The sequence below is a fragment of the Ipomoea nil genome, unplaced genomic scaffold, assembly GCF_001879475.1.
Source record: "Ipomoea nil cultivar Tokyo-kokei standard unplaced genomic scaffold, Asagao_1.1 scaffold1562, whole genome shotgun sequence".
In the NCBI taxonomy this organism is placed as follows: domain Eukaryota; kingdom Viridiplantae; phylum Streptophyta; class Magnoliopsida; order Solanales; family Convolvulaceae; genus Ipomoea; species Ipomoea nil.
The window spans coordinates 1,464,014-1,474,278 of record NW_017617990.1 but is presented as its reverse complement, the minus strand read 5'-3'; the positions used below and the strand labels follow the sequence as shown (position 1 = coordinate 1,474,278).

Below are 10,265 nucleotides of genomic sequence, written 5' to 3'. Positions count from 1 at the left end.
ACTCTCAAATGGGAGGTCATGGATTCGATCTCCAATGAGGACAATATTGACTCTTTGTGCTTGAGTAGGGGAGAGAATAATTTTTAAGATTGAGTGAGATAATAGATAATGAAGTGGATAGGAACCACAAAAAAATAACGAAAAATCTCAACTATTGATGTTGCTCTAAGACCATTATTTAGCGAGCTATTAGAAATATCATACAAGCTTCTTGGAAAATGCTATAGTACACAACTGAAGTGGAGTCAATGCAAAACTTTCTTCTCTGACAAATTCACACGACAGTGGACCATTGAATTGGGAGTAAAAGTAATATAAGGACTGTTAATGTCACTACCGGAAATTATGGAATTTTCGACCACTTAAAAATTATCTTAAATCAAGTCGAAAGTTTTGTTTCAACCATTTTTGGTATCCAGAAAAACCTTTGTTGCTATTTCCAATCACTTTTTACTTTCAACTTGATTTAAGATCACTTTCAGGTGGTTGGAAATTTCATAATTTCCAGTAGTGTGTGCACTCCATACTATAATTTCGACATACTTCTAAACTTGTTCTTCATCACAAATTATACCATAGATCAGGGTTTATGTTGCATTGTAAATATTGGATCGAGAACAAGTCCGTAGGAAAATTAAAAACAAATCACAATCTTACAACTGGAAAATTGAACGCATTAGATTTGATTTTAAAAAAAAAAAAAAACGTGGTGACAGTTTCATAATTATCACCAACGTAACTTTAGTAGGGTCAAAAAGCTTGTCAAAATAACAGCCATAAAATTCTGTCAAAATACAAGTCATAAAATTCAAAGAAAAAGACAGGGCGAGACGACGAATTAGCACGACAAGTTAAGCCAATTTTTACGATTCTACCTATGCCACATGCATAATAATGACCATAATTAATGTAGCATAGTATGTATTAGCATACATTAATATATTGGATAATAAAACTCCCCTACCAAAAAAAAATATATTGGATAATAAAACTGAGATAGAAATGATAGTATAACGTGAACATCATTGTAAACATAACGTCTACTTAGGGCAAGGGAGGGAGAAACATATTGTAGATTCTAACGCATTAAATAATTTGTCTTTAAAAAATTAAAAATAAGTCTAAGTCACTTTCATCAAATTGAGTACAGCACTACGTACCGTTCATAGCACGGTATAATTTGGACACACTTGTCAGCGTTTGCTTTGGGCAAGGGATGAGAGAATGCCTTTCGTAAATGTTAATTCATGGAATACGATGACACAGTGCCCCTAATTTTTGGAGGCCCTATTTAAAAAAAAAAAAAAGAAAAAGAAAATTATAGATAATTCATTATTTTTATATACTTGATAATTATTTTTTAAATTTTTATAAATTAGTCTTAATTATAATTGAAAATAAAAATTTTGAATGAATTGAAATTGAAATTTTAGTGAGTAATTTTGCATTTAAATATACACAAAAAATGAGACTTTTAAATTAAATTTTGAATTACATTGTCTTCTTTGTTGAATTTTCATGCAGTATATTTTGACATAAATTTTTTGTTACATTTTTTTTGTTATAAAATACAATAACTTGAAATTCAAATGAATTAAATTTGGACACAAAATTACCTCAAGATTATATAATTATATTTTTACCTTTAATTTATAAATAGAAATCTCTATATATCATTATAGTGAAATCTGAATGTAAAAATAAAAAAAAATAAAAATAATAAAAAAATAAAAAAAATCTCTCTTCCCCTATGTTTTATCTCTCTATTAAGGTCTAAATTGAATTATTATATAGACCCCTATTTATAATGAAACCGCCCTGTTCAAAGTTAATTTCATAATCCAGACAATCATATTATATTAAACTCTTCTTACATGATTATAAGCCTATTAATCAAAAACCCTAGGTATTGCTTTCTCTCACGGTCGCCTCCTCCGCAAAGCAAGCCGATCGGGAGTGGCGTCCGATCATCTTCTCCTAATGCTATCTTCAATCATCTTCTCCTACTGCTATCTTCACCGCAGACAGTATCTGTCTTCATTATATTCTCTGTCTTCACCGTTTTCTCCTCCATCTCCATCACTACCGGTCATTACTTCCTTATTTTCACACTGTTATTTTCCTTTGCTTTGTTTTACTGGTTTAATTTTGTTTACAGTTTCTGTGTTTTTCCTCTCGTTGTATTGACGAGTTTCTTCCTCTCGTTTACTTGACGAGTTCTTTTTTCATAAAGCGTGAAATGATAAAACTGGTCATGGCGTATATGAATCTCATCCTGGGTGACAAACATGACAATGAAAAAAAGAGACTCCTCTGAACTATGATATGGAGTTCGATGGAGATATTGTCAATGGATATAAAAATAGAAATAGAGACTCAGGTGGTGTGCAAAACTATTCAACTAGTGTCAGTCTTGGGTACCCTTGACCAAATCATTAAAGAAGCTTTAAGTTCATCCAAAGAATTCAGCTTCAAATTTATAAAACAGTCTACGAATCAAGTTTTCTATAGCATTGCTAGGGAAGTTGTTTCCATGTCTGACTATAAGGAATGTTTTGATTATTCCATGAATCTTTATTGTAATCGTTTCAATATATGATTAATGAATTAACTTCTTTATTAAAAAAATAATAATAAAAAATAAAAAATAAAAAATAAAAAAAAAAGTAGTCATGACAACGTATAGACTCAAGTCGAGTATTATGGTCCAACACAATTTTAAATGAAGTCATGAGTAGAGGAGGATTGGTTAATTGATGAGATTACGTGAGGGCATTTTGATTCAAACATTAAAATTAGAATGATAATTAGAATAAAATGCTTAATAATAGTGATAATGTGTTTAAGTATATGAAATCTCTTTATTTAGTACTCCATAATAAATAAGAATTGGAATTAATTAATTAATTAACTAATAAAAATAAAAACAAATAAATATTACTCCATATATATAGGAGAGAGTTCATTGTAAAGAATATATTTCCTGTAAAAAATGTGGACACCTTCCATTTTGAGAAATCAAATGCTATGATCTTATCATTATTAAACTTGTAAGTTTTAAATAATTATAAAATGAATCTTGTTCTTAAAAAATTTCAATAATTATAAATTGACCTTGTATTTTTTAAAAAACCTTCCACAATTGATTAACCCTGAATCTAATAGTAGGAGAGCAAAAGTTGACAAACAAAATGGTAATTTATATCAAATACGATAGTATGGTACAAAAGTCTCTAACCAAACGCCACCCTAGTGTGTAAAGCTAAGTTTTATAACATATATTGGCCCTGTTTGGTAAAAAGTTGGCCAATAGGCCAATTTTGACTTATTTGACCACTATTAATTGTTTGATTTAGTTAAAATATCAATATAAATATTTGGTTAATTAGCTTTTTGCAACTCCAAAAGGTTAAAATTCAAAAAGTTACTCCAAGCAACTTTTTCAATTAGCTTTTTGAGAAAAGAAATTATACCAAACAGCTATCAACTAACAGCTAATTTACCAAACACTTTTCTACAATCAGCTAATGTTATCACCTATTTATACTCTCTAATTAACACAATCAGCTAACAACTAACCGCTATCAGCTAACAGTCATTTTACCAAACAGGGCCATTATGAAAAAAAGAAATATGACACACATGGAATTGATGAGTAAATAATTATCAGTTGGTCACAAAGTTACAAGTTTAACCTCTACCGAAAGCATTATATTGGCTTTTTTTTAGCTTGAACCAGTTAGCTATGTGCAATTTAGACTAATTCTTTTAATTATTAATTAAACATCTCTTTTGTGCTATCATTTACTGTTTCCATTCAATTCGAACTATCAATTCAAAAAATCTGAGTTTGTATGGATTTGGTTAATTAATAAGAAATATATAATGAAAAAACTAAAACCTTAGCTTGTAGAAGATTGAAATGATGCATATGAAAAGCTACGTGCCCCGCGGGGCTAGACGACTTGATCTAAAGTCACAATTCTACAATAGGATGAGACTTACATTTGAGACTGATTGAGAGGTTATTGACTCTTGATTTATCTCTTTCAATTTTTATTGGGTAAAGATACTTGAACCACTCATGATTTACCTCCTCCTCTTAACAACTTTTAGAAACGTTCATGATTTACCTTCTCCTCTAGCGGCTCTCAGGACACGGCGCCCATGCAGTACGTTACATACAGTAGAAGACAAGTCATCAATCCTATTGGTATCTTCTTCAATTCCAATCCATATATGCAGATAGATACGAATAGTGGACCATTGCATTATTGGGACTCAACTAAACTAGTTATAAATAGAAGCAACCACTCTATCATTTGCTTATTATAACAGAATTTCTATTCTAGCTTGCAAATTAAACATCAGAAAAGAGAGAGAAAGAAAAATGAAAAGAAGCCATAATGTGCTCTTTTCATTGCTCTACTTGGCCTTGTTATTTGGTATCGGTATCTCTTCTTCTATTTCTTCTAAGAAGCACCACCTTTGTGATCAAGGTGATTCCCTTCTGCTACTACAATTCATAAAACACTTTGAGATACACCAAACTGATCCACCCTTCTTGTGCAATGGATATTTATATTACAAGATGCTTGAAAGCATCCCTCCAATGAGTCCAACCCCTCCATCGATATCCCGTCGCTGCCATTATAATATTTATAATCGTGCGCTGCCATCCTTCTGCAAACATAGTTCTCGTCGAGTAACGAGAAAGGTGTTATCATGGGATGAGAGCTCTGACTGTTGCAAATGGGAAGGTGTTACCTGTGATACTTCCACTGGTCATGTTATTGGTTTGGATTTGTACTGCAAGGGGCTCAAAGGACCCATCCATCGTAATAGTACCCTTTTTCAACTTCAACACCTTCAGAAACTCAATCTTGCCTTCAATGATTTCAGCTTCAACCCTCTCCCAAATGAGATTGGTAGTTTGACTGGCTTGACTCACCTCAACCTTTCATATTCTTCGCTACCAGGGGGCATCCCATTTGAAATTTCGCATTTATCCAAGTTAGTTTCTCTTGATCTTTCTGCTAATTTTGATCGCAATGTTTCGAATTTACTATTTCTTCAAAACCTCACCAAGCTCGAGGTACTTTCTTTGTCTGGGAATGGTATCTTATGTACCATACCATGGAACATATCTGCTTCATTGCGATATCTAGATCTTTCAGAAAACAATATATTTGGCTCCATTCCAGATAGCACTTTCCAGTTATCTGCTTCATTACGATATCTAGATCTTTCAGAAAACAATATAGTTGGCTCCATTCCAGATAGCATTTTCCAGTTATCTGAATTAGAATCACTTGATCTAGGCATGAATGTAGATCTGGTGAGTTCATTGCCAAAGTTTAGCTGGAGAAGCAATCATACCCTGAAATTGTTAGATCTTAGATCAACGGGTATTTTTGGAGAGCTGCCAAATTCAATTGGCAATCTCAAGTCCTTAAACTATTTCTATCTCTCTGAGTGTAGGTTTTTTGGTGTTATTCCTGCTTCAATAGGCAACCTAACACACCTGAAAGTGTTGAGTTTAAATTTCAATGAATTCAATGGTAGTGTGCCATTCACAATCTCAAATTTGAACCAACTAACCACATTAGACCTTTCAAACAACCATTTTGAAGGAGAAATTCCAAATGCCTTTTCTAACCTACAAGGGGTTACATTTTTAGGTCTGTATGGGAACAATTTCACTGGGTTTTTTCCTTCTTCAATTGTCGACTTGTCTCTACTTGAAGATTTGGATTTACAAGGATATTCACTCATTGGATCCCTCCCATATGTAGCAAGTGGACTCCAAAATCTCCGGACACTATCCTTGTCTAGGAATGCACTCATTGGAAAAATACCACCCTGGATTTTTAGCATTCCTTCCTTAACCCATTTAGACCTCAGCCAAAATCAATTCATGGGGCAACTTCCCGAGATTTCAAGCAAATCCTTAAAATTTGCTACTTTGTCTCATAATCGGCTAGATGGCCAAATCCCTCCTACAATTTTTAATCTTGAAGGGCTTGATCTTTCTTTTAATCTTTTTTCATGGAGTAATGATGGGAGGATGATGGAAGTAAATATAAGTGATTTTCCAATTAGTCGCTTATGGTTATCCTCTTGTGAGATTAGAAAGTTTCCGGACTTCATAAGAAACTTAACATCCCTAGAGAGCCTAGATCTGTCAAGCAATAAATTGGAAGGACAAATTCCAAATTGGTTTGCATCTGTGTATTGGAGAAATATGTACTTTTTGGATCTTTCCCAAAACCATCTTATAGGTGGCATTAACCAATTGTGGATCCCATATTTAAGGTATCTAGATCTTCATTCCAATCAACTCCAAGGACCGTTAAACTTCAATATCTGCAACTCGAGCATGCTTCAATTTTTGAACTTAAGATACAATAAGTTCAATGGCACAATTCCAGATTGCTTGGGTGAACTTTATGATCTTTCTGTGTTGGACTTGGCAATGAACAACTTCAATGCCATTTCTCCAACCATGTTTGCAAAGAACAATACTTTAGCAATTATAGCTTTGAATGGGAATCAACTTCGAGGATCAATTCCAAGATCTTTGGTCAATTGCGCACAACTAGAGATCCTTGATTTTGGGAATAATAAGCTAAATGATACTTTTCCCAAGTGGCTTGGAGATCTTCAAGTGTTACAGGTCCTAATATTGAGTTCTAATAAACTATACGGACCCATAACCTTGTCAGATTCCAAGATTTGGTATCCCAAGCTACGGATCTTTGATCTTTCTTGTAATAGCTTTAGTGGTATCCTTCCAAAATATTTTTTCAATTTCTTCAAAGCTATGATCAATGTGGATGAAAGCGAAAAAGAACCCAGATATTTGGAGACAACAACGGGTGCATCTTATGACATTTCAATCAATTTAGTTATTAAAGGTCAAGATATTCAACTCAAAAGAGTATTGACCATTTTAACTACAATTGATTTATCAAGCAATCAAATTGAAGGGGAGATTTCGATGTTTATTGGAAATTTGAATTCATTACGGCTTCTCAACCTGTCACACAACTGCTTCAATGGAAGCATTCCACACCAATTAGGAGATATTAAGTTGCTTGAATCTTTAGACATCTCTTGGAACCAATTGACTGGGAAAATTCCAGAGCAACTCACAAACTTGACATTTCTTGAGGTCTTAAACTTATCACAAAATCATTTGGTTGGACCCATTCCTACAGGCAAACAATTCAATACTTTTGGAAATGACTCATATGGAGGAAACCTCAACTTATGTGGATTTCCATTGTCAAAGGGATGCAATGGCAACGGTAGATCACTTGTGCCCCGCCAATATGTTGAACAAGAAGAAAAGTCAAATTTCTTGAGTGGATTTACTTGGAAAGCCGTAGTGATTGGGTTTGGTTGTGGGCTAGTATTTGGAATCTTAATTGAAAATCTCATGTCTCGAATTGGAAAGCCAGAATGGTTTATTAATTTCTATGGAGGCAACAAACGCAGGAGGGTCTCAAGGCCAAGAAGATATGGTCGAAGATATTGAGGGTTTACAAAAGAATGAATTTTCCAGTTTTCACGTTCCATGAATAATGTGAGTTGTGTATGTTTTCTTGGTAGTTTGGATTCCCTTTTATGAGCTTATATGTGTATTCTTCACAATATTTTTCTATTGTTGTACTATTACGGTTATCATTGTATGTTTGTTTTTTGCTTAATAAAATTTTAAATTATTGTGTGGGGTTGCATTTGTCTTTAAAAACTTGCTGAATTCAATAACATTAACAGCACGTTTGGTTCACGGAATGAATTTTGAGGTAATAGGAATGCTATTCCATAAGGAATGGAATATGCAAGGAATAGAATAAGAATTGTATTCTATTGTTTGGTTCGCATAAGGAATAGACTTTAGGAATTATATTACAGTGTTTGGTTGATTTAAGGAATAGAAATGAAATATGTTTTAAAAGACATAAATACCCTTATAAAAATATGTGATGGTGGCGATGGCGGTGGTGGTGGTGGCGATGGTGGTGGCGGTGGTGGTGATGGTGGTGGTAACAGTGGTGGTGGTGGTGGTGGTGGGGATGGTGGTGGCGGTGGTGGTGGTGGCGATGGTGGTGGTGGTGGTGGCGATGGTGGTGGTGGTGCTGGGGTGGTAGTGGTGGTGCTGGGGTGGTAGTGGTGGTGGTGGCGGTGGCAGTGGTGGGGGCGGCGACGGTTGTGGCGATGGTGGTGGTGGTGGCGGCGGTGGCGATGGTGGTGGTGGTGGTGTTGGCGGCGGTGATGGTGCTGTGGTGGCAGTGGTGGTGGGGGCGGCGACGATTGTGGCGGTGGTGGTGGTAGTGGTGGTGATGGTGGTGGTGGCGGTGGTGGTGGTGGCGGCGGCGGCGGCGACGATGGTGGTGGCGGTGGCGGTGATGGTGGTGGTGGCGATGGTGGTGCTGGGGTGGTAGTGGTGGTGGTGGCGGTGGCAGTGGTGGGGGCGACGGTGGGGTGGGGGCGGCGACGGTTGTGGCGATGGTGGTGGTGGTGGCGGCGGCGGCGGCGGTGATGGTGGTGGTGGCGATGACGGTGGTGAAATAGGATAAATTTATATATAGGATAAAAAAATTAGGTTAAGAAAGGGGTAAAAAAGGAAATAGATTCTAAAATCTATTCCTGAGCGTTCAGTAATAGGCTAATACCAGGGGGGCCCTAGTAATAGCTATTACCAGGAATATTATTCCTGGTAATAAAAATGGTTACCAAACAAAGGAATAGGCCTATTACTGGGAATGCTATGCCATTCCCGGCCTATTCCGTGAACCAAACGGGTCATAAAATCAAGAGTTAAGACTTAAACAAAGATAGAAAAATGAAAGCTATATTATAATAAGTTTATTTGATCTAAACCCCATTTCAATTCCCAGGAAAAAAAAAAACAAAAATTAATTCTCTATTTTTTTTATTATTATAAGGAAGTTTATGAATAATATTTGTATAAATTTTGATAATGTTATTGTCTTATTATTGATGGAATTTAAATACTTAGATTCTTCAAAATTTGCCTTAGCTTGTAATCTTTGATTAGATAGTATATCTTGTAAAGGTAAAAAGAGTTCATCCTATTGTTTGTTCTATATTTATAGGTGTCATTTCATTTTTACTCATTTTTTCCGAACATTCTTTGTTTGTCTTATTAGTATTATTATGGATAACCATTTTTGGTTCTCCGTCAACAAACCTGTTTAAATAATGTTAAATACAAGGATATTTCGGTCTTTTTTTTTTATACAAAGTGAGTTGACCTGTTAAATTTTTTATTTTTATATTTTTTAAAAAATTCTTAATTCTCGGCTAGAGTCCCCTGTCTTCTTCAATTATAATTCGTGTCTCCGCAACCTGAGGCTCCACAACAATGGATAAATCTATGACCAAAAAATGAATTCACACTTAGAACTGAATAGATTGAAATGTCATTATGATCATGCCACAATAAATATAGGACTAATAAAATATCTTCTGAAAAAAAAAATTAAAAGTAGAATATCAGATATAAATATAAAACACAAATGGAATTAACTCATGCAAAAAAAAAAAAAAAAAAAAAAAAAAAAAAAAAAAAAAAAAAAAAAAAAAGAACTTAGTCTCTTTGGATCTCCAGGTTTAAAATCCCTTAGCTTTGTTGTAAATCCACTGCAAACCCATATCCAAGGCTTTGAGTTCTGCCTCCATAGCATTATTAGCTGTAAAGGAGAAGCTACATCCTTCAAGCCACCCACCATCTTTATCCCTGAGCAGTGCTCCGGACTCCTCCCACGGGTTTGCTTGCTCCTTTAAAGCATCCATCAATCCCTGCCAACTTAGTCTCATTTGAGCCGTGTAATTGGAAGATCTTAACTAGCCAGCCTTATAGTTAAAGACCTATAATCGCCATACTATACTATCAATAGACATCACTTGATAGATTTTTTTTATTAAGGATTTTCTTTTTGAACCTATGTCAATTAGAGACATTTATTTTACAAAAAGGAAATTGTTTTTATCCGTCAATATAATATGTACTTTTACAAACTAAATCCATTTTTGTGACAAAAACTCATTTTTATAAATTTGAATAACAAAATTAAGGGATTATGATCCTGTCCTATAGACAAAAACTAATTTGTGACTGTAGTTGTTTAATCAAACCATGCTTGATGCAAGGTGATTAATAAATTTTGTCATATTATGTGAGATTTTGACGAAAATTTGGGCCAAGTTGTAAAGACCTCAATTATTATGGTCCA

General features: G+C 34.5%; 1 protein-coding gene across 1 annotated transcript; it reads left to right on the top strand.

The window, feature by feature from the left end:
• The first annotated feature begins 4,390 nt into the window (after positions 1-4,390).
• On the top strand, positions 4,391-7,540 carry LOC109189676 (receptor-like protein 12). The gene has a single exon (XM_019340288.1). The coding sequence runs from the start codon at positions 4,391-4,393 to the stop codon at positions 7,538-7,540; it is 3,150 nt and encodes a 1,049-aa protein (XP_019195833.1).
• Positions 7,541-10,265: the final 2,725 nt, after the last annotated feature.